The sequence below is a fragment of the Rattus rattus genome, chromosome 1 (assembly GCF_011064425.1).
Source record: "Rattus rattus isolate New Zealand chromosome 1, Rrattus_CSIRO_v1, whole genome shotgun sequence".
In the NCBI taxonomy this organism is placed as follows: Eukaryota; Metazoa; Chordata; class Mammalia; order Rodentia; family Muridae; genus Rattus; species Rattus rattus.
In genome coordinates, this window is record NC_046154.1 from 269,273,928 (window position 1) to 269,298,468 (window position 24,541).

The following is a 24,541-nucleotide window of genomic DNA, read 5'->3' on the forward strand; positions in this document are numbered from 1 at the left end:
GACTCTAATTACATATTTAGGTGCACACACACACACACACTCACTCACACACCTATCTATATAACAACAATCAAAGAAAAAGAGGCCAGAGGCCATAAATTTGAGAGCTAGCAAGACAGGAGGAATACCTGGGAGAGTGGGAAGGAGGAAAGAGTAAAATGATCTAGTTATAGTTTAATCTGAACAACTAAAAATGTTTTTAGCTATAATCATGATTCATACCAAATAATATCAATGCCACATAAGAACAAAGATGTCAATTTATGTTCAATTTCATTTCTCTCATCTCCAAATTATGTTTTTCATAACAGCAGTTTATTAAGACTTAATAATCAGTGGAATAGAATTGAAGATCCAGAAATGAATCCAAAGTTGCTTAATCTTTGACAAAGGAGTTAAAACCACCCAGTGGAAGCAAGACAGCATTTTCAAAGAATGGTGCTGGATCAACTGCCGTTGGTACGTAGAAGAATGCAAATTGATCCACTCTTATCACCTTGTACAAAGCTCGACTCCAAGTGGATCAAGGACCTACACATAAAACCAGATACACTAAAACGAAGAGAAAGTGGGGAAGAATCTCGAACACATGGGGATAGTGGAAAACTTCCTGAACAGAACACCAATAGCTTATACTCTAAGATAAGAATCCACAAAAGGGACCTCAGAATTGTAAAGCTTCTATAAGGCAAGGGACACTGTCATTAGGACAAAACGGCAACCAACAGATTGGGAAAAGATCTTTATCAATTCTACATCCGATAGAGAGCTAATATCTAATATATACAAAGAGCTCAAGAAGTTAGACTGCAGGGAGACAAATAACCCTTTTAAAAAATGGGGTACAGAGCTAAACAAAGAATTCTGAGCTGAGGAACATGGAATGGCTGATAAGTACCTAAAGAAATGTTCAACATCCTCAGTCATCAGGGAAATGCAAATCAAAACAACCCTGAGATTCCACCTCACACCAGTCAGAATGGCTAAGATCAAAAACTCACGTGACAGCAGATGCTGGCGAGGATGTAAAGAAAGAGGAACACTCCTCCATTGTTGGTGGGATTGCAGACTGGTACAACCACTGTGGAAATCAGTCTGGAGGTTCCTCAGAAAATTGGACATTGCACTACCTGAGGACCCAGCTATACCTCTCCTGGGCATATACCCAAAAGATGCTCCAACATATAACAAAGACACGTGCTTCACTATGTTCATAGCAGCTAATGCTAACATAGGAAGAAGCTGGAAAGAACCCAGATGTCCTTCAACAGAGGAAAGGATACAGAAAACATGGTACATCTACACAATGGAGTACTACTCAGCTATTAAAAACGATGACTTCATGAAATTCATAGGCAAATGGATGGAACTAGAAAATATCATCCTGAGTGAGGTAACTGAATCACAAAAGAACACACATGGTATGCACTCACTGATAAGTGGATATTAGCCCAAAAGCTCAGACTACCCAAGACACAATTTACAGACAACATGAAGCTCAAGAAGAAGGAAGACAAAAATGTGGATGCTTCAGTGGGGAACAAAATACTCACAGGAGGAAATATGGAGATAAAGAGTGGAGCAGAGACTAAAGGAAAGGCATCCAGAGACTGCCACATCTGGGGATCCATCTCACATGCAGTCACCAAACCCAGTCACTACTGGGGATGCCAAGAAGTGCATGCTGACAGGAGTGGTCTCCTGAGAGGCTCTGCCAGAGCATGACAAATACAGAGGTGGATGCTCGTAGCCAACCACTGAACTGAGAACAGGATCCCCAATGCAGGAGTTAGAGAAAGGACTGAGGTAACTAAGGGGGTTTGCAACTCCATGGGAAGAACAAAAATATCAATCAACCAGAGTTCCCAGAGCTCCCAGGAACTAAACCACCAACCAAAGAGTGTATACACATGGAATGATCCATGGCTCCAATTGCAAATGTAGCAGAGGATGGCCTTGTCAGGCATCAATGGGAGGAGAGGCCCTTGGTCCTGTGAAGGCTCGATGACCCCAGTATAGGGGAACGCCAGGGTGGGAGGAGTGGGTGCTTGGGTGGGTGAGGAAGCATCCTCATGGAGGCTGGGGATGGGGGGGATAGGATGGGGGCTTTCCGGAGGGGAAACCAGGAAAGCCGACAACATTTGAAATGTAAATAAAGAAAATATCCAATAAAAGAAAAGGAAAAAGAAGACTTACTTATTATGTATACATAATACTGCCTGCATGTACACCTGCATGCCAGAAGAGGGCACCAGATCTCATTATAGACGACAGTGAGTCACCATGTGGTTACTGAGAATTGAACTCAGGACCTCTGAAGAGCAGCCAGTGCTCTTAACCTCTAAGCCGTCTCTCCAGCACCCATAAAAACAGTTTTTATTTGGAGCTTAAGTTTTATGGAAGTTTATCTTTGAATCCAGTACCTCAATTAAAACATTTTTTGATGAAAAAAAATGTATTCAAAGTGTTATCCAACCAAGATGTTTTGAAATACAAGAAAAAATCACACTGATGCTTTGGAAATGAAAGCATTTCCATATATATATTATATAACATATATATAAATAAAATACACACACATACACACAACTTCTTTCAAAGCCATTAATCTATCTGCACAATACTAGGTGACCACTACGGTACAGCCGCTTCAGAAGGCATAGGAAAGCAGTCCAGTACTAGTTACCGGCACTAAAGCTGTGAACTTGCTATGTTCAAGAGAAATGATGCCACACATTAAACCTAAAGGTGAACAACTTCTAAAATTACACAGCTAGAAATCTATCAAAGTAAAGCAGCTGCAGTTAATATCGTGAAGTCATAAACTCAAAATGAAATCAAAGGCTTACCTTAGCACAACCTTCAAATGCACGGAGTTCAAACACTGCCTGAAAGGGTTTCCGATCGATTGGACAAGAAGCCAGTATCTGAGAAATGATAACAAAGTGTGTCTTTAGACGAGATCACAATTAAACTACACTACATACAGTCATAATTCCCCACTCTCATAGAAATAAATTTTTCTAAGTTCAAAATGAAGGAGAGGAAATACTCTGACTGTACCATACCACAGAGCAAAAGGCACCTTAAGTCTGCTTCATTCTTACTGAGGTTTACCAACTAAGTGCAGTGAACATGAGGAGTAAAATACCCACTCCTGAGACCCGTGAGGACACGCTGCTCCAGGGAGAACTACAGGTAGGACCAAGGCTGAGCCTCACACCTACTGCTCTGTCAAGCACAGCTGGCTGTGACGGCATCAAGAGAGGGCCTGCAGCAATGAGCAAGCCACCTGGGCATGTTAGTACTCTGAGGTAGCATTACTGACAGACTCGTTATTTTGACTAAACAGCTGTGTTGGCAGTGAAAATGTTACTTAAAATAGGAAGCATTCACCCAGTCTCCGTGAGCCTAAGTAACAGCCCAGAGCTAAGCACACACACGTTTGCAGCTACCTCATATACACGTGTCCTTTTAATACTACACTTCATATGTTGAGTTCCATGCTATTTTTTCTTATAAATTAATGATCATGCATTTGTCCACAGTAACTTTCCTTAACAGTATGCCGTGTCACAATAGCTAGTTTTCATCCTCTTTAAAAGATACATAGGGCTGAGCACATTTTATTTTTAAGAACATATTCAAGTTTCTTTTTATCCATCCATACTCTTTACCTAATTTTTTTTTTTTTTCTTTTTTTCGGAGCTGGGGACCGAACCCAGGGCCTTGCGCTCGCTAGGCAAGCGCTCTTCCGCTGAGCTAAATCTAACCCCTCTTTACCTAATTTTATTAGGTTTCTGGGTTATTTTTTTTTTTTTTTTTTTTTTCAAATTGAATTATGTGTTCTTTATTTTGTAGGGAAATCTGTCCTTCACTTACTTTACAATTGTAAATCAACCTAATTTTGGTCTATGTCCCTGTGCTTTCAAAGACTTTATATGCACCAACTGTAATTCTAGATTAAGTGTATGCACAAGGCATTTGTATGTTAACATAATTTAAGAAAGACTGTTTTCTACTAGAATAGGAGGAAAGACTACAATTTAATGACATTACTAATCCTTATAGTTGCACATGTTAAAAAAAAAAAAAGAATACTAGTAACTTAATAGCAATCATCTGAAAGATCAAAAATAAATTTTGGAATGTAGGTAATTCACTTTATACTATTCCTTACAGGGAAATGTTGTCATTTATGCCCATATTTAAATAAGCATATAGAACAGAGTATGTGTAGCCCCTAATCATCTAACACATTTCTACAAAACTCAAGGAATTCTTAAAAACAAGCAGAAATATAAACTGAGTTATTTCTACAACTGGAGTAGGATGTATAAATGTTTACTGTTGGTCGATAGGCTCCGAATGAAAAGGTTTACCACCCGGAAGAGACGATGAGGGTCAGTACAATACATCAGTCCTGACAGGACAATACCTAAATGTACTTCCAAATTCTCAGGATTTAGGATGCTATAAATTTGCTAGCAAAAATGTTTTAAAAGTAGCAAAAACAAAATACTTTACATCTTACAATGCGTTTCAAACACAAATTTTAATTTAATGAACTAGATGTACTAACAATGAAACTGCTTGTTGGCAAAAACTATAAAATTTCTTAGAGGTTACATTCTTACAGTTATATTGAAAATATCTAAAAAACTTTCCATTTTTCCAAAGTTTTCAAATATATTTATTTACATTTTAAAAGTAATTTTCAAAGATTAAACAGTTAATAAATGAAAATAAGGTTTTCCTAAAACGCACTGTCTCTTTTGTCCTGGCACTGTTAAATAAACTCTCTGTGCTTCATGTAGTAATCTGTGAAAATAGGAATAAGAACTTTAAAGTTAATTTCTGGTAACTATTAGCAATTCTTAGAGGAACATGTGGTAATATACTATATAAGTTCCCATATAAGATCCAGTTTAACTACACTGACAAAAACCTACGTCAACAAAAGGACAATCTACAACATGATATATGAAACATTAAGTCCTTAGATGATTTACTTTGTTGGTCTACCTATAATAAATTTATGACCCAAAGAAATAGATGTACCAAAATAGCTGGTAGCTAAAATTATCAGTTTCATCGTGTTTCTTATTAAATTTCCTCTTGACATCAACTAGCCATCATTCCTTTCTTTGTAATTTTTAAAGTACCAAGATTTTAACCTGAACCATTCATGCTTTTACATGTTCCAAACATGGGTTCTGGGCAGGCTCTCCTCCATCTTTTATCCCACCATGACTACCTGGCTTGGATCTGACTTGGCTCAGTGAGTAAGGATCCACTACTCTAACAAAACCATTCCATCAAACAAAGTAAACCAGGGCGAAGTTGGCAATATGAGGAACTCTATTATGTGTTATGACCTAGACACACTGTACAGCTCTCATAAAGGTGACTGAATTAACATTAGAAAATCATCTAATTACCTTTACCCCAATCTTAGCAAATGGGAAGAAATACCCCAAAATTACATTATCTTCTCTGGGTATGAAGTTTAGGTAAAGAAATAAACCCAGAAAAGTAGATAAAATGCCTTTGCTGGGGCTAAGAAACAATGTTGCCCATATGTAATCTTAAAAACATATATTATAAAAGAATATTTCAGAGAGGAAACAGAAGTCTGTTATTTATTCTCTATTTTCATAGTATACATAAAGTAATTGCAGAAGTCAATGGAAAACTCAAAACATGAATTGAAAATTTAGAAACTATTTTCCTTAAGGTTCCCTGTATGCATCCAAGTGCATTAATATACACAGATATTGACCCACACATCATGTAATACCTGCACTACCAGAAAAATTTACAAATGGGTCTTTGTTTTGAAATGGCTTCGATTGGCTATTTTAAGGCATTTACAGGATCCTCATCCCTACACTTAGCAGATAGTGAGACAATCCCAAGGTACTTTGGTCTTCAAAATAGCGTTTTCAAAGTAAAGTTTGTTTGGCTATAAATACTGACTGCATTTTTAAGCTGCAAAGTTTTAAGAGCTCCTATTTAAAGCCAATGTAGAGAAATTTTAATATTTTAAATTAGTTTAATTTTAAAAATCAAACTTTTTTATATGTAAGAATTTTAATGTTCATCATTTGATTCCTTATACAACAAATATAATTACCATTATTCACCTGTTTAATGTGACCTAAGTAATTTTTAAAATATCTAATTAGTCCCATAATCAAAGTATCTAAGAACACATTCAGCTTTATGATACAACTACAAAGTTAACAGAACTTGCTCACTGTTTACGTATAACGTATATTAAAGACAGAGCCCATATCTTACAGCAAATGCTCTGTACTACTGGTATATAAGGAGATTTTGATAGAAAAAAAAAGATCTTTCCTAATGATTTCAGTAAAACATACCCTAGTATTCTGAAGCGTTGTAAATTCTCAGTTCAGACAAACTCATATTTAAATGTAAGAACAGGAAACCTTCCTTATTTGAGAATTCAGGATTCTTGGTTTCTAATATTTCTTGCTTCCTGATGCTGCTCTATCCTCAATCACAAAGGCTGCCTACAGATAGCCCTCCTAGAGAGAGAGAAGCAAGTGTTAAAGGAAGTGTTTAAAACTAAGTCTCGGGGCTGGGGATTTAGCTCAGCGGTAGAGCGCTTACCTAGGAAGCGCAAGGCCCTGGGTTCGGTCCCCAGCTCGAAAAAAGAAAAAAAAAAAAAAAAAAAAAAAAAAAAAAAAAAACTAAGTCTCAACATCTATGCTTACAGGTAAGCTTTCCTATTCACAGGTACCCACACCACCTATCTCGGCCACTAAGAGATAAAGCATATTACGTACAAAATTACAGTTCAAAGTCGCAGGTGAGTTAGAGGCCAGGGCTTACAGTAAAACTGCTGAGCACTATCATCCCTCCCTCAGTGAGAGTCTAACAGCCAGCCACGGTCTCCAAAGGGTCAGCAGGCGTCATGTCACATGTTCCCTACCACATTCAAACATTCACTCCACACAGCCTTTGCCAATGCACATTTGGTTCTTTACAGCAGCTCTCAAATGCACGTCCATAGTTAACAGCTGTCAGTGATAAAATTAAGACAAAGAATACAGTCAGTATACCCACTCAAAAGGACTTTGTTCACATTTCCCAAGACATATTGTAACACTAGGGTAGACTTACGCTTCCTCTTAGTGTCTTCTGACATCTAATGACTAAGACTTTTTCCTAGTATACAAACGGAAAATTCAGGAAACTGCCTGTATAAATCATTTCAAATATTCTGACATTTACAACTGGCCTACATAGAAATGTGTGTGTGTGTGTGTGTGTGTGTGTGTGTGTGTGTGTGTGTGTGTGTGTGTGTGTGTGTGTGTGTGTATAAAATTTACCTGATGGGTGAAGGGCTGTTAGAGGAAGACTCTCACAAGTTATTCTTACACTCTTTAGATAACAAATGTTGACTGCTCTGAGATGCTGACCTTTGCTGTTAAATCCATCTAAAAACACTCTTGCATCTGCCTGTACTCAACACTGCCCTCCAGGAACTCTGGGTCCCCTTGTGAGCATCTTCATATCTAGTCTCAGGAGACTGCCTCTGCTAACATCCATCTGACTCCACTCTCAGACTGAAGCTGTCAGCATTCCATGCGTATAGAGGAAGTTCAATCACTTCTTCATGGAGGGAAACTAATCACATTTCTAAAATACTTAAAAGAAATATGTAAGAAGAACTGGGACTGGAGAGATGACTCAGAGGTTGAGAGCACAGACTCCTCTTCTAGAGGTCCTGAGTTCAATTCCCAGCAACCACACTGTGACTCACAACCATCTGTAATGGGGTCCGGAGCCTCCTCTGGCCTACAGGTGTTTATACAGGCAGAATACTGCACATAATAAATAAACCTTTAAAAAAATAAAGGGAAGGACCTCAGTAGTTACCAGGACTATACTAGTTACACGACCACCAACACTGCATGTCCTTGTGACGCAGCACTTTAGAGCATGTGCGCACTCAACACTTGACGTCTTAGTTTAATCCTCAGCTCCAAAAATATAGTAAGAACTATTAAATCCTTTAAATATGGAATGCATCTAAGTTCTCAAACCATAACTCTCTAAACACCAAACTTTTAACTATCTTCTGTTAACTGTGCCAAGGCAAAACCTTATCCTCATATTCAGTATGTACAGGTGAGATACTCTGTCTGTAGGATCATAAATGTGACCAGCTGTCATTATTTCTACCAATGCATCGGACTTCTCTAGCTTTCATGCACATGAACAAGAGAGTATGTCTGTACACCACGTCAGTGCTGAAGCCCCCAGAAGTCAGAAAGTCATGTCAGGTGCCAGGGAATGGGAATTATAGACTATTGTGAGCCACTGTGTGGATGCTGGGAATTGAACCAGGTCCTCTATAACAATAGCCAATGTTCATAATTGCTGAGCCATATTTCCAGCTCAGAATGCAGTATGTGAGATAAAGAAATCCCTTAGGTAGGGTGGTGACATTAGCACACTGCCTCTAGCATACTTGGCAGTACACAAAGGCCTTTTCTCAATTTCAAGATTCTTAGCTCCAACAGAAATGTCGACAGGGCATTCGTGCCACTTACATTTTTGTTAAATATCCTATTCCTCTTTCTCCTATTCCCCAGTTCTCTTATTTAAGACAGAACCTTGGTATACAGACCTAGCTAGCCTGGTACTTGCTATGTATCCCAGGCTGCCTATCCTCTAAGATCCTCCTGTCTCAGCTTCACAAGGTCTGAGACTGCAGGTGTACAGCACCACACTGTAGGCTTTTCGGAACTCTATCTATTCTGGCTATACTTTTAGGCTAAGAGCTTGCCACCTGTGAACCTTGTGACTGACAGCATGATAGGAGACTCAGTGTGTTCTATGCACCTATGGTGGGCATTAGGCTCTGGAGCCATCAACACTGGTACAGGGAACATCGAGCTGAGGTCTCTTCCCTAGGAAAGCGGATTCTACGGCACCTGACAACCAGACGGCCATTTACTTTAACACTTCAAGTCTGCTTATTTGATCAAATAACCACAGAAACAAGACCTTAGAGCATGGACAAAGTCATTTTTATATAAGAAACAGGTACTTTGAGGACATGAAAATTTTCAGGAGTGTGTGTAATATAAAATCACCAGAGTAAAATGCATTCAAACCTTCGAAATACCAGTTTCTTAATAAACTTCTTCAGGGGTTGGGGATTTGGCTCAGTGGTAGAGCGCTTGCCTAGGAAGCGCAAGGTCCTGGGTTCGGTCCCCAGCCCCGGGGGGGAAAAAAATAAATAAATAAAACTTCTTCAATGACTAAAATAAGGTGGAAAGGAAGGGTGTGTTTCTTATCATACTCTAGTGAGCCTCAACAAACTGTAGCAGAGCTAAATCTAAATTTAAGACAAAAAAGAATCTGAAAAATGACCCAGAATGCACTCTATGCTTTTTCTGATCATATAGAGTTCCTCATACAATTTCACTTTCATCTCTATACATACTTCTCCTAGAAACGGACCTTAGTAAAATTTTAAACTACAAAGTCTTACATCTTAACTTTAGGCTACTCTTGAGGTATCTGGAAACAAATTACTACTAGAGTCCAGAGCCCTTATTTTGTTCATAAACATGGAAAGAGTGGACTAAATGTTCACTATTAATAGTGGACTAAATGTGAAAGAATGTTCACTACAACCTGCCGAGTCTCTACACGCACATTTATTTCTAGCACTGAAGCTGAAACAAACTGCACACCTCTTTATACAGGAGACTGAAAAGACTGCGAGCAAAGTTCTTTAATGATGACAATGAAAAAAAAGATGACATTGAAATCTGATTCCATTTTCCAAAGCATTTATATACTCTAAAACCATCTAATTGTTATTACAACAAGACGAAATGGAAATTGAGACACCTAAGTAACTGTAAGCATGCATTTATTCATGATTTATAATGAACAATGAAGCTCCATTGTTAATGTAAAGGTTGTCAACCTTCCTAATGTTGCAACCCTTTAATACAGTTCATTTCTCATGCTGTGGTGACATAGAATTATTTTCATTTCTACTCTATAACTTAAAATTTGCTACTGTTACAAATCATAATGTAAATATCTGTGTTTCCAGATGCTCCTTGACAACCCCTGTCATCATCCATAGGTTGAGAACCAATGACTTAATGGCTTACTGATGGCTGTTATCTCCTCTAGGGGCAAGGAAATAGTTCAGGATGTTCTCTCTTCTCCCCTTTCAAGGTGAATTTACTTCATTAAACAAAAACACAACTCCGCACTACCCTGTAATCACAACCTAAGACTGCTGTACAACAGGACACAACCTAAGACAGCCGTACAACAGGACACAACCTAAGACAGCAGTACAAGAGGACACAACCTAAGACAGCAGTACAAGAGGACACAGAACTTTCTTTTCAAAAGCAAGGCAATTTCACTCCAATAAATTATTTTCAAAAAAACATTAGGGGCCGGAGAGATGGCTGAGCAATTAGAAACACATACTGTTCTCTTGGAGAGAATTCGAGTTTGGTTCCCAGCACCCATGTTGGCAGCTCACAACTGCCTGTAACTCCAAGGGCTCAGACATCCTCTGCTGGTCTTTGTAGGCACACAGTCCCATACACACACATAAACAGAAACAAGCACTTCTTATAAAGTAACAAACAACAAGGAATGCATCATATGTAAAAGATGTGTTGACTTTTATATATACTGCCAGGCATTTCAAATTTAAAATAAATGAGCTAAAATATAGTTGTTTACTATTGTTTATGCATTAATATGTGCAATCTACAACCTCGCAATTACGACTTCTCAGTGTGTACCCCAAAGAAGCCTGTAACATGCACATCATAACAAAGCTTATGCTGAAAATGCCCTTGAGGTGGTAAAGGAAGGAGAATCATGTCTACACATTCTAATTGTCTTAAAGTGCGCGCACACGCACGCACACACACACACACACACACACACACACACACACCTTATTGTTTGAAGTTCATAATTATGTAGTCACTGAACACAATCAGAAAAAAAAACAAAACCTTTAACTCATGCAGAAATAGGGTTTCTCAACTCCCACCCAGTCGAATACATACATATCACAGATGCACTAGCCCTGTGGTCGAATGACAGACAAAAGGACACTCATCAGTACTACAGCTACATATGGAGATTTACCAATAGTTCTGCCCAAACTCACAGTACTTCTCTCAAAATATAGTTTCACCTATTCTTAGTCTCTTTTTGTCAAAGAATAGTTAGGTTTTTAATCTAAATTATGTTTCTTCTTGTACTCTTATTAATTCAACTATTATAACAAATCTCTTATAAAAGTTAATCAGAAAGACAGCACTCACTAAAGACCAAGTCAGTTCTTTCAACAATATTAAGGAACATAAGTACAAGAAAAAATACAAGAAAAATTAAGTTTGAGATACACCTAATTTCTTTACTAATTGTAACATAATATAAAAAAAATTATAAAAAACAGTAAATGTTTGATTTTATAGTTTATAATAACAGGGCTTAAGATTAATATATACTTCAATTTATTTGGCCCAAATTGATTCACTATAATATAGTCAAAGCCCAAAATATCTTGTTTCTTAATTATTTTTATAAAAAGATCTTAAGTAAAATCTCTAACTCAGATTCTGAAATCAGTTTACACTAAAGATCCCTAAACTTTAAAGTGAAAAAACACTGTGCTTGTATTTTGACTATTCCAGAAAGAAATCAAATAACCTGTGTGGAAATTCTCTGAAAAACATAACATAGAAAGCATACAGGGATGTTATTAGTGCAAGCAGGTCATGTCCTGTAAGGGTCAGAAGGCTGTTTGACCTGCTCTTTCTATAAGGTTTCTTCTAAGTCTAAAGTAAAATTAATTATAAAAGAGTGAAAAGACTGAGTAAAAAGACAACTGGGAGAAAACATGCAGACAGGATTTAAACAAACAGAAACTTGACTAAAGCAAAAGGGAAAGAACGTAGTATGAAGTAACTTACAGCAGGCAGTAGCAGTAAGTGAAATAAAATCATGACAGGAGATCAAATGCAGTAATTACTATGGTTAGTACTCTTCTCAGACTTACCTCTGCCCATTTAAGAATACAGGCCATACAGAAGACATGATTACAACTTTCTGGAAAACCAACTTCCTTCCCTAATAGGCAACTAAGACAGATTGGACATCTGTCCGCCTCACTGTACAGTAAGCCGGAAGTATCAGCATTATTTCTGTTTTCTTCACCTGCAAAGAAAAAGACAGTCATGTTTTCAAAGGCCCCCAAACCAATGATTTATGCTTATACATCCTCAGAGGGCCAGCCTTGCTTCTTTGCAACCAGATCTTGGATGTCAAATGACAAACATATTCTTTTAAGCTCAACAGCACCAGCATTTACTTTTTGTGTACTCTGCGTGTCTGTGTCTGGATGGTTTGTGGGTGATTTGTGTGCCTGTGTTGTTGTGTGACTATGTGTGTGTGTATATGTGTGTGTAAAATAGGGAGACCTTATATATACTACACAAATGCCCTACCACTCTCAATCAACTTTCTTGTATATTTCAGTGAAGAAGGGGAACATAATTAATTTTAAATATTATTTACCTGGTTCAAAATTTTTAAGTAAAAATACTATAGTGACAAACCTAGTCACATACCTATCTACTTCTACTAAATCCAATAATAACCTACAGTTTCTTTTATTACACAACATTTTTTAATGCATAGAAAAGCAATTCCTTCCTTGCCTTCCCCTCAGTTGAAATGGGCTTCTCAGCCAGGTGGTGATGGTGCACTCCTTTAATACCAGCGTTTGGGAGGCACAGACAGGGAGCTGTCTCAGTTCAAGACCAACCTGTTCTACAGAGTATATTCCAGGACAGCCAGTGATAAAGAGAAACATTAACTCAAAGAAACATTGAAAAAAAAAAAATGTTTCTCAATATGTAGGTTGGCTTCAAACTCGGGATACTTCTGTCCCAGCCTCCCAGGTACTAGGAGTACAGGGGTGAGTCAACAAGCCAGGATAAACCCGAATATACATTCTTCTATGTCTTTTCTTCCTCACACAAACACTGGAGTACTATACATATTAATGTGTTTCTTAAAATAACTTATTAATAGACATTCATGTGTTTTCAGTCATTGGCTATGATGATGAATGCTGAGGAGAGAACCCAGAACTCCACATGTTAGGCAGGTAAGTACTCTACCAATGAGCTTATATCACAACACAATCATTTCAAATTTCAAAAAGTGTATCTATAGATCAATTCTTTAAAAACGGAATCACTAGCCAGGTGGTGGTGGTGCATGCCTTTAATTCCAGCACTTGGATGGCAGAGGCAGGCAAGGCCAGCCTGGTCTACAGAGCCAAGTTCCAGGACAAGCAAGGCTACAGAGAAACCTTGTTTCAAAAAACCAAATACAGGAGCAGTATGGGGTCAATGTATATTTCTAACACAGGAATAGATATGCCAAATCTGTGTCTGTACCAATTTAAATTCCTAACAGTAATCAACTTACACAACAACATGTAAGCAAGCAATAGGAGATGTATAATTCAATACAACCTGGAGCCTTCCCAGATAGAGGACACATTAATCTAAAGGATCAGTATTAAGCCAAAACACTCAAATAGAGTTCACATGTTTCCAGTATGAGTTTGGAATGAAGGAAATACAAATTCTATAAACAATACCTGAATTGGGCATTTAGGATTTCAGATTAGTCTTAACAAATACAAACTAATATTAGATATGCACATAGTACACAGACATACAATGCAGGTAAAATACCTATATACATAAAATAAGCAAATAAATAAAAAAATTAACTTTACAGGGGGAATATTAATGCTGTTATAATCTTAAAAAGGAAGAGTACTCATGAAATAACGTGCTTACCAATCCCCAGAAAACATGTTTAAAAGTTAGCCAAGTGTGCAAGCATGCAGTCCCAGTGCAGAGAAGATGGAGACAGGCCAATTGCTGGGGTCTGCTGGCCGGTCAGCCAGCTTGGGAATTCCCAGGCCAGTCAGAAACCTTGTCTCAAAACAAAAAAAGGTGAATGGTGCCTAAGGAACAGCATCCTTAGGAACAAACACCCAAGCTTGTCCTTTGACCTCCACATACACACATGTACAGGTGCACGTGTGCCCACACACACACACACACACACACACACACACACACACACACACACACACACCTACGCAAACAAAATAATCAACAATTCAACTAAAAATGTTCAATGAAAACATGAGAAGGCAAAGTGTATAATTCTTTTTTTTAAACATTTATTTATTATGTATACATCATACAGCTTTCTGCCTGCATGTATGCCTGCAGGCCAGAAGAGGGCACCAGACCTGATTATAGATGGTTGTGAGCCACCATGTGGTTGCTGGGAATTGAACTCAGGACCTCTGGAAGAGCAGTCAGTGCTCTTAACCTCTGAGTCACCTCTCCAGCCCCGAAGTGTATAATTCTTAATTCTTGTCATTTGTTTCAGAATATAAAAAAAGACAGAAAAATTCAGAAAGCTTAATTTTAAAGTCTAGTGACACTATCTGACTTTCAACATAGGCTTTATAGCCAGTTACCTTCCGTATCTTCACTCTCCTGATCACCCACATTCTGATTATATACGGATTTCTTCTTCATCTCTCCTCGTGAAGGCGTTTCCTATGGGACAAACCATAAAAGAATGTTTTAGGAGTGGGTGGGGAATAGAGGGGAAAAACAAGAAATGTTTGTTTGCCACCTCCCAATCTTAGGAATTTTAAGTTTTGAACCATAAGAAACTACTTTATACATAAAGAATGAATGAGCCAACCAACCAGTTTTTAGACAACTGAGTACTCTTATTAAAATTATCTATTTATCTATTATTATTGTGTGTGTGGAGGGGTGCACATCAGAGCTCATGTGCAGCTGGCAGAGGACAACTGTGTAGAGAGCTGGTTTCTCCTTCCTCCACCTTTGGATGGCTTCTGGGGACGGAGCTCAGGTTCCGAGGTGTGCTAGGTTCCGAGGTGTGCTGCAGGGGTCTTTATGTGACTCAGCCATGTCAGCTACTCCACAGCCCAGTACTCTCACAGTACTTACACATCCAAACGAAGAACTGCCTAATTGACAAGACCGAGAATGGCCTTGGAAACAAATCTCTGTAGACATGTCTGATGAGGATTATCTAGCATAAGTTAAAGTTAGAGAATCACCCTAAATAAATGTGAGCAGCCGCACGCTCTGACCTACATAAGAGGATGCCGTGACTCCTGCTTCCTGAGCGTGGAATCAGTGTAAGCAGCTGGCCTCCCACTCCTGCCACATAACCCTCTCCCCCACTACGACCCTATTTATCCCCTTGAATTCTAAGGCAAAATAACCCCTTCCTTCAATTGCTTCTCAGGTATTTTTAACAAGGAAAGTACGTAACTAACGTAAGAAGTTTTATATAACTATTAATTAGCAAGTTAAATGATAAATTCTGTAACACAGACCTGAGACTATGGAAAAGAGATCAACTTAGAATAAAATTATCTGGTAAACTGAGGTTATGTGTAAAACTTGGAATATTCAAGAAACAACAGAATATGGAGATTTAAGTTCACAGAAAATCCCCACATGGCACCTATAACCACATGCACTCCCCTGCTGCCATCATCACCCCACAGCAGACCTCGTATTTGCTCCAATCAGGGAGCCTTACCCCCTCCAGTACTATCCCCCAAGTCTGTAGTTTCTATAGAGTACACTCTGGGTGTTGCCCACGCCGAGTGTTCTGACGAATGTAAGACTTCTAATAACCATTTACAGCTGCTGTGTCTAAACAGGTTCGATGCCCTACAACTCACGTGTGTCGGCCTACTCCCTCGGTCCCACTCTGAATCCCTGACAACTATTCATCCATCGCTCAGCTGCCGCCATAGTTCTGCCTTTTCGAGAACATCATCTGGTTAGAATCATAGCTTATATCCTTTCTCCAGTTCTCTATTTCTTAGCATATATTCATTACGTGTCTAAAGCAGTGTTTTGATGTGGTATTTCTACATGACTACCTCACACTGTGATAGTGATCACATTCACCCTCCTCCACTCGGCCTTGGACTTTCCCACTAACCCTAATACTCGCATATCTGCCCCCACCTTTTCAAAACCTAGATGAGTGAAAACATGTGACACTTGCCTGAACCTGGCTTTTGTTAGTTAACATGATTTCCAGTTGCATCAATTTTTCCTGAAAATGCCGTAATTTCATTTTTCTATTACCATCACCTAAATGACAAAGTCAAATCTAAAGATCTTAAATTTTATTTTTTAAATCAGTAATTCCGTAATGCTTATATGTTACCTGAAGAAATATTATATGTATAGAAAAGAATTTACATTTAGCAGGTTAAGTCTTATGTCTATTAGAAACAAAGACCACTGAGGTGTTATAGGTTATTTCCTAACCAAACACCACACACACACACACACACACACACACACACACACACACACCCTATCTCTGTAGACCCACGAATCACAAATCGAGAGCAGTATAACCTCACATCTGGCAAGCAAAAGAACTGAGAAAAGGGCATTATGGATGGCAGTATATGAAGTAGAAACTTAAGGGTTCTGTGGAGAATCAGTTGCGTTGGATGGTGTTTTGCTGGGGCAAACACATGAAGGAATGTTTTCCTGAAGTGGACACAGGTGAAAGGCTAAGGCAGACCCGTGAAGGAACGTTTTTGCTGAAGCAGACCCAGGAGAGAGGATGTCCTGTTAAAGCAAGCATGTGAAAGGGCAGGGGATGATGGATTCTTTGCTAATGACACACAGGTATTGGCCCGCCTTACACTGGGTAGTTGAGCTCCATTTGTTGGAACTTCATAGAGAGAAATGCACCAAAAAGCTTCTGGTGGTGGACTAAGTGGCAGAGTGATGTCAGCTGAGACAAACTCTCGTGGAGTTTTGCTAAGTCCAACCCCACTGTTGAGGCAAGACACTTGGTGAAGCAAGACCCATGGAGGCCACATAATGGTTGGAGATATAAATAGGGCTCCACAGAGGTGGAGAGAGACAGCTTGGCTTGCTGGTACAACTAGCTGTGCAAATCTTGTGGGTCTTGCACTTTTGCTGATCTTCGCTTTGCTGAGAGAGGCACAGCAGAGAACTTCTCCTGACATTTCTCCGGGTCCCTCCTGCTGACTCGTGCCGAGGCTGAGGCCTAGCTGTCTCTGCTAGATAGTGCCATGGATGCGGATTCGTGTTGGCTATCTACCGAACTGGACTGCTGGTGTATCCGTGAAGGGTTTGCGAGTGGATCGAGCTGTCACTGCTGACCTGTGGGCTGAACTGCAGATTTCCTGACAACACAGATGGGAGTTGCTTCAAAGAAGCAACTTTCTAAACAGAGCTGCCACGCCCCCCCCCGCCCCTCCACTCCCCCTGCCCCCCACCCCCCACATCCTTTCTTTTCCACTACCTCTGGTGGGTGGTGGGCTGCAAGGGAAATTAAAGCATTTAAGAATCATCATTAAAATAAATTTTTAAAAACTTAAAGGTTACAAGTATAGGAGTAGATTTGGTGATGTTATTGCTGCTGTTGTTAAATCCTTCGCTCCTAAACAAAACAGGACAATAAACAACTAGATGGTAATTCTTCCCACTCCACCAACCTCCAAAGGAATGGAAAAAGGTCACAGAAAATAAACAAATCTGTCTTATTCCGTCTGTACTGCAAAATACTTGACACTGTGTTCTCCATACATAACTGAAACTTATTCCTCACAGTACTGTACTGGCAGGTTTGCATTTAGTAAAGAATTGTTTCTGTTTTCTAAGATGACACTTTATTGTATTGGCTTCACACAGCCTAAGTGGACAGATGGGTGAAAGTGGCTAAAAGGAAGTGACTAGGGGTTGGGGATTTAGCTCAGTGGTAGAGCGCTTGCCTAGCAAGCTTAAGGCCCTGGATTGGTCCCCAGCTCCGAAAAAAAAAAAAAAAAAAAAGAAAAAAAAAAAGAAAAAAAAAAGGAAGTGACTAATCCCATCCAAGAGGCAGAGCACACATTGCCTAACCACCCCCAAGTGTCCACCTCACTACACTAGGAACCAAAAGATTCAACATGAAATCTGAAGGAGACACACATACTTAAACTATAACAAAATCCAAGAGTTCAAGATTAAAAGTAATGAAAACAAACAATATATGATTATGAAATACAATTATCATAAAGAATGAGAATAGACTTCATCTACAATAAGGCGGGGGGGAGGATGTTCAACATGTTGTTTCTGAATCACACTTTATTCTTTTTCAACAAAACTTTTAAATCTTTGAGTTTTAATTCCAGAACTAGTCTCTTTCTGTAATGACCATATTAAAAATGCCTTTTAGACATGTAAAAAAAAAAAATCTAGTCGGGATCCCCACTACACCCAAGGCTGCCCCTGATAATCAGAACTCAGTAGCATCACTCACTCAAGGTAACCAGATACAATCCTAGACCCCCGGGACGCCCACTGCACAGTATATAAGCACCGACCAAGAGCAACGCTCTGCCCTGCACATCTGGAGAGACGCCACCTTGATCCGCCCTGCAGCTGGACAGCCCCGCCAACCCTGTCACCCCACCCACCCCACCCCCAGCCCCGTATCCTGACCCTCAAAGAAGAACCTTCTGTTGGAGACTAGACCTGGACCTGATCTTCAGTTAAGATACATAGGCTTGGGGAGACAGACTTTGAACAGGAGTTAGTGAACCTGTGTGATGGCCCTAAGCATGACAAAATATAACTTCTGTCATACTATACTATCTTTTTGCTTGCAACTCTTTTTAAACAAAGTTATTTTTAAAAGTTCTCTTGACACATCACCACCTTTGTAGCAATCCCTTACATACATTGCTAAAATGAATAAATTTTAGAAATAGTCATCTTATTGTACCTGGTAAATAAGACTTCCACTTCTTTGTAAGCTATGGTGAATCCCTTAAACTCCTCTTCCTAGTTATCTTGAAATAAATGTATTTTATTGCTGATAAAATGTGTCCTTAAATCAATATTTCACATTCCTTAAATAAGCATTTGACAATTGTACTCCTAGGAAATATAATTATTCTAACCCAGAGGTGATCATAACTACATAAACAGAACACCCACTTAATATCTTAGTACTAGTCATGTATAGATAATAAATTCTTTACAATGTTATATATACGTTCCCATGATGTGGATTTCCGGATAAGACTTTTCTATACTTTTAGCTCCAACTTTTTTTTTTTCTTTTCTTTTTTTCGGAGCTGTGGACCGAACCCAGGGCCTTGCGCTTGCTAGGCAAGCACTCTACCACTGCGCTAAATCCCCAACCCCTTAGCTCCAACTTTTAACAAGTCATAAATTATCTCACTGATCCCTTTAGTGCCCTGTCAAGAAGGCATCTCCATTGTACATGAAATTAAGCAACAAAGCAGATCAGATGTTAGTACCGTGTCTTTGAACAGCCTCCCCAAGCTGGATATTACAGCTATGTTGCACCAGGCTTGGCTTTTTTAATTATTATTTAAAAAAAAAAAAATTGGGGTCTGGAGAGATGGTTCAGTGGTTAAGAGCACTGACTGCTTTCCCAGAGGTCCTGAGTTCAATTCCCAGCAACCACATGGTGGCTCACAACCATCTGTAATGGGATCTGATGCCCTCTTCTGGTGTGTCTGAAGACAGTGACGGTGTGTGTACTCATATAAATAAAAAATAAATCTAAAAAAAAAAAAAGAAAAAGCTTTAAAAAAATTATGTCAAAGATACTACAAATTAGCTGTGAACTAAATAAATTTCCTTGCTAATCAAGGAAAGTCCCGGCTCAGGACTTTCATTACAATAATAGAAAATGGACCAATAAACATCCAACAAGTCAGAACAGTAACTCCTTACAGCATTTAGTATCTATAGTAAGCCACCATTTTACATCTCAGTACACTTGTATAAATCAATACAATGATGATAATGGCTAATTCTGTCTCTTACTCCATTCCCTTAGTTTTGTTCTGTTAACTTTCAAACTCTTTTAGTACAAAAGTATTCTGAAAATACAGTAACTGAATCAAAACAGTTCTTTTCCACCAAATTCTAGCATACCACGAGTACTTCCATCCCTCAAAACACAGCAGAACAAACTGAACCAACGATGGTAAGATCTGCCCAGCTCCAGGCGAGGATGAAGTTAGGGGTCTAATCTAGTCCTTGCCTAGCATGCGGAGAGAAAAAAGAGAGAGTAAAGTGGAGAAGAAATGTTTAGTCTGCAATATCTTTGACATATAAAAAAAAATTTAATTAAAAAGTGCACCAGGTTGGGTGAAATGTGTCTATAATACCCCAGCACTGGCAGGCTGAAGTGAGAGGGCCACCAATCCAAGGCCAACAAGAGCTATGGGGGAGGGTAGTTATGAGGGTTGTCTTATGTTCTGATGAGGAAGATGTGTTGAAAGTCTAACAAGGTCCTGGCATCCATTAAGCCTCTCCTCTCCCCTAGCCCCGGCTCAGTCATTTATAAATTAACAAAATGAATAAATTATGTACTCGACTAAGATACAGCTTTGTTAGCTGAGGGCTTGCCTAGTGTGCATGTGGCCCTGGGTTCCCTTCCGAGAACCACACTGTGCACAGCACTGCATGCCTGTAACCTTAGCACTTGAAAGGTGAAGGAAGAAAGATCTAGGTTCCAGATCACCCTCAGTTACATCGCAAATTCAAGGCCAACTTGGATAACCCCGTATAAGTATTAAAAAAATACACTAATAGTTTATTTTTTGAAAAGTCCAACACAGATCAAGTCTTTAGAAATCACAAAATATTGAGATTCTCTACAAAATGTAATCTTACTATCAATATTACAAATTGTAAAAGGGTTCTCAAATTAAACTTCTAACTGGTCAGACAGTCTGCTGTGTTCATTAAGACTTTATAGCCTTCAGTAAAAAAAGTGATGTGGAATATCTGACATCGTAAGATGCATCAATAAAGTATGTTAACAGCAAAAAGAACAGGAGAGAAAAGTAAAAGGGGAATGAATTCATTCTAAATAATGGGATTATTCAGACAACATTCTACAAATCTATGCTAAAGTAATAGCCCATATATTAATTCAAGTTTCTTAAAGGTGTATCAAAACAAGCCTTAAACAAATAGTCTCTTAAAGTTCAGAAATCTACACCCATCAAAACAGAAGTACTTTTTTTTTAAAGATGGGGCTTTGCATGCAATGTTAACCTTTTAAACCAATGAAACTGGAAAAACTAGACTTCCATGTGTAAAAGAAACTCAATCTATCCTTTACCCCACACAAAATTATCTCAAAATGGATCAAAAAGTCAAAATGGATCTTAATACAAGTGGGTCTCAACCTTCCTAATGCTGCAACCCTTTAATATAGTTTCCTCATCTTGCAGTGACACCCAATAATAAAATTATTTTTGTTGTTATCTTTGTATGTATGAAGATATCTAATATGCCTCCCCAAATCACTGAACTAAAGAGAAAGCCTCTAGAATAAAGGGGGGAGGGATTTTTGACAACTACATGGCAGTTTATATCCAGTATATATAAAAAACTGCAAAGTTTAAACACCAAAGCATCCAAATTACCCATTACCAAATGAGACAATGAACTAAGACAGTCCTCAAAAGAAACCCAAGTGACCAACAAATGTTTGAGGAAGTGTCTGCTATCCTTGGCAATAAACAAAAAAAGGTCATCTAGGAAATAAAGGACATTAAACACTGGCCAGGTTTCAGAAAAGAGAACCCTTATTTATTGATTCTAACGTGTACAGCTGCTATGAAACTCTGTATGGAGGGTCATCACAAATAGAACCTCCTACACACACACACACACACACACACACACACACACACACACAACCACACACACACACACAACCACACAACCACACACACACAGCCCATCACATAACCCAGTAACAGTATTCTCTAGTACATCCCAAAGACTCCTAAGCCAATACATCAGAGTGATACTTACTCGTACATGTACAGCGCTGCACTACTCACATTACTGAAGAACAGAACAAGTGCTGATGCCCATCAACAAGACAACTGGAAAAATACAGTACATATACACAGTGGAGTTTTATGCAGTCAAGCATTAAGAAAAATGAAATGCATCTGAAGAAAATGTATACAACTGAAAATTATGATAGTAAGTGATATAAATTTGTCTTAAGACAAATAGCATGTTTTCTCCCATATATGGAACATAAATTTGAGTGTTTGTGTGTCTACATGTATGTGTTCACAAGTAATCAGACTAGAAAGGGAATTAAGTGAAAGGAGATCTTAAGGAAGCAGGAAATAAGGTAATGAAATAGCCCTAACAGGAAAACAAAAGAAATCCTAACTAGAAGAAAGGGAACCGGATAAGAGAAAAACAGAGGATAGTTAGGAAGAGGAATCAGTGAGAACAAAGTATAAGACAGACACACACATGCCACACTTGTCTCAATAAAACATAATATTTTGTATGCAACCTTAAAAGATAAAAGATTATTTCCAAGCCCAACAGTATATAAAATAAAAAGGAACGTATCTCTATTAAGTATAACTTTAATTTTTTCAAACTTATTTTAATGATGGTTCTTAAATGATTTAATCTCCCTTAATCCACCTACCAGAAGCAGTAGAAAAGAAAGGAGGGGGGGCAGGGGAGCAGTGGACCTGTTTAGAAAGGTTCTTTGGGGGCTGGAGAGATGGCTCAGTGGTAAAGAGTACTGCCTGCTCTTCCAGAGGACCTGAGTTCCATTCCCAGAAACTACACGGTGGATCACAACCATGTATAAGGGGATCCAACGCCCTCTTCTGGTGTGTCTGAAGACATCAACTGTATATATGTGCGTGTGTGTGTCTGTCTGTGCGTGTGTGTTTATCTTTAAAAAAAATAGGTTTGGGCTGGAGAAATGGCTCAGTGGTTAAGAGCACTGACTGCTCTTCCAGAGGTCATGAGAGGTCATGAGTTCAATTCCCAGCAACCACATGGTGGCTCACAACCATCTGTAATGAGATCTGGTGCCCTCTTCTGGCCTGCAGTCACATATGCAGGCAGAATGCTGTACATAAAATAAATAAATAAATCTTTAAAAAAAAAAAAATAGGTTCTTTGGAGCAACTCCCGTCTGTGTTGTCTGGAAATCAGCAGTCCAGTTTAGTAGAGTTGGAATAGCAAATACAAATCAGCAGCCATGGCATGACCTCGTAGAGACAGCCAGGCCTCGGCCTCCACCTCAGCACCTCAGCAAGAGTCAGCAGGAAGAGCCTGGAGAAACTCCAGAAATTCTCTGCTGTGCCTCTCTCAGCAAAGACGCAAGACCCACAAGCATTTCACACAGCTACCTCTACAAACAAATCCAGCTCAGCTCCGTCACTGCCCTGTCCATGGAGACTATTTATACCCTCCACACATCTCGTGCTCTCCACAGGTCTTGCCTCAGCTGACATCATCTGTCAATCAGCCTGAGGCCACAGAAGCAGCAAGAAGCCACAGCACAGCACCGGAAGCTTTTCGGCGAGTTCCTCTCTATGGAGTCCTGACAAATGGAGCTCAACACACAGTGTAAGATGACCGATACATGTGTGTCGTTAGCATCATGTGTTCTTTCACGGGCTTGCTTTAGCAGAACATCCTTTCTCCTGTGTCGGCTTCAGAAAAACACTCCTTCACATGTGTACCCCGGCAAAACACCATCCAACACGACTGACTTTCCAAAGAACCCTCAAGTTTCCACTTCAATCAAGTTTAAAAACATTTCTATCACCCTAAAAGAGAAACTATCCCCTCTCAAAATGTACATTAGCTGAGAAGTTTCCCTGCCATCCTTTCCTGTCCATGTCCCCTGAAGATTCCATCACTATGACTTCTTCTTCCCCTCTTATCTCCCAACTCCCCTATCTGTCTCAAACACAGGAAATAGTGAGGACCAAAATCTGAGATTGTCCTCTGACCTCTATATATACTGTGGCATATATATGCCAAATAACACACGCAGGCATGCACGCACGGTTGGAGGCAGAGGCAGAGAAAAAGCTGAATTGTATTCCTAACTCCCTAAGAAATTCACTTTATATATCAACATAAAAGTGTAAGTCTCTTTTTATAAAACATGGAAAAACATGCCACACAAACAATATCAAGAAAGCTGGAATAGCTATGTAATTAATATGAAATGTATTTTAAACTTAATTTAAAGCTTATTTATATTGGCTCCCCCAATAGTTTCAACTTTATTACTCCTGTGGCAGTTTTAAGACTTTTTAAATACCTATGGATGTTTTGCCTTGTTTAATTCTGTGTATCGCTCACATGCGTGGTGCTCAGAGGCCAATACCTCTGTAACTGGAGTCACAGCTGGCGGGGAGTCGCATGTGGGTGCTGGGAATTGGACCCAGGCCCTCTGAAAAAGCAGCCAGTGCTCTTAAGAGCTCAGTCATCCCTCCTGCCATCTGTAGCTGTTTTTCAGCAGTAAAGACAATTAC

General features: G+C 39.1%; 1 protein-coding gene across 2 annotated transcripts in view; it reads right to left on the minus strand.

Moving 5' to 3' along the window:
• The window catches only part of Scaf11 (SR-related CTD associated factor 11), a 51,921-nt gene that overhangs the window by 19,766 nt on the left and 7,614 nt on the right, over positions 1–24,541 (minus strand). The window contains exons 2-4 of one of the 2 annotated variants that reach the window (XM_032885519.1): positions 14,615–14,696; positions 12,098–12,255; positions 2,850–2,927 (exon numbers count right to left, since the gene is read on the minus strand). In XM_032885519.1, the coding sequence (XP_032741410.1) occupies positions 2,850–2,927; positions 12,098–12,255; positions 14,615–14,675 (297 nt within the window). In that variant the 5' untranslated portion in view covers positions 14,676–14,696. Of the gene's footprint in view, positions 1–2,849; positions 2,928–12,097; positions 12,256–14,614; positions 14,697–24,541 lie in introns of those variants that run through there. The other variant, XM_032885526.1, reaches the window with a different exon arrangement.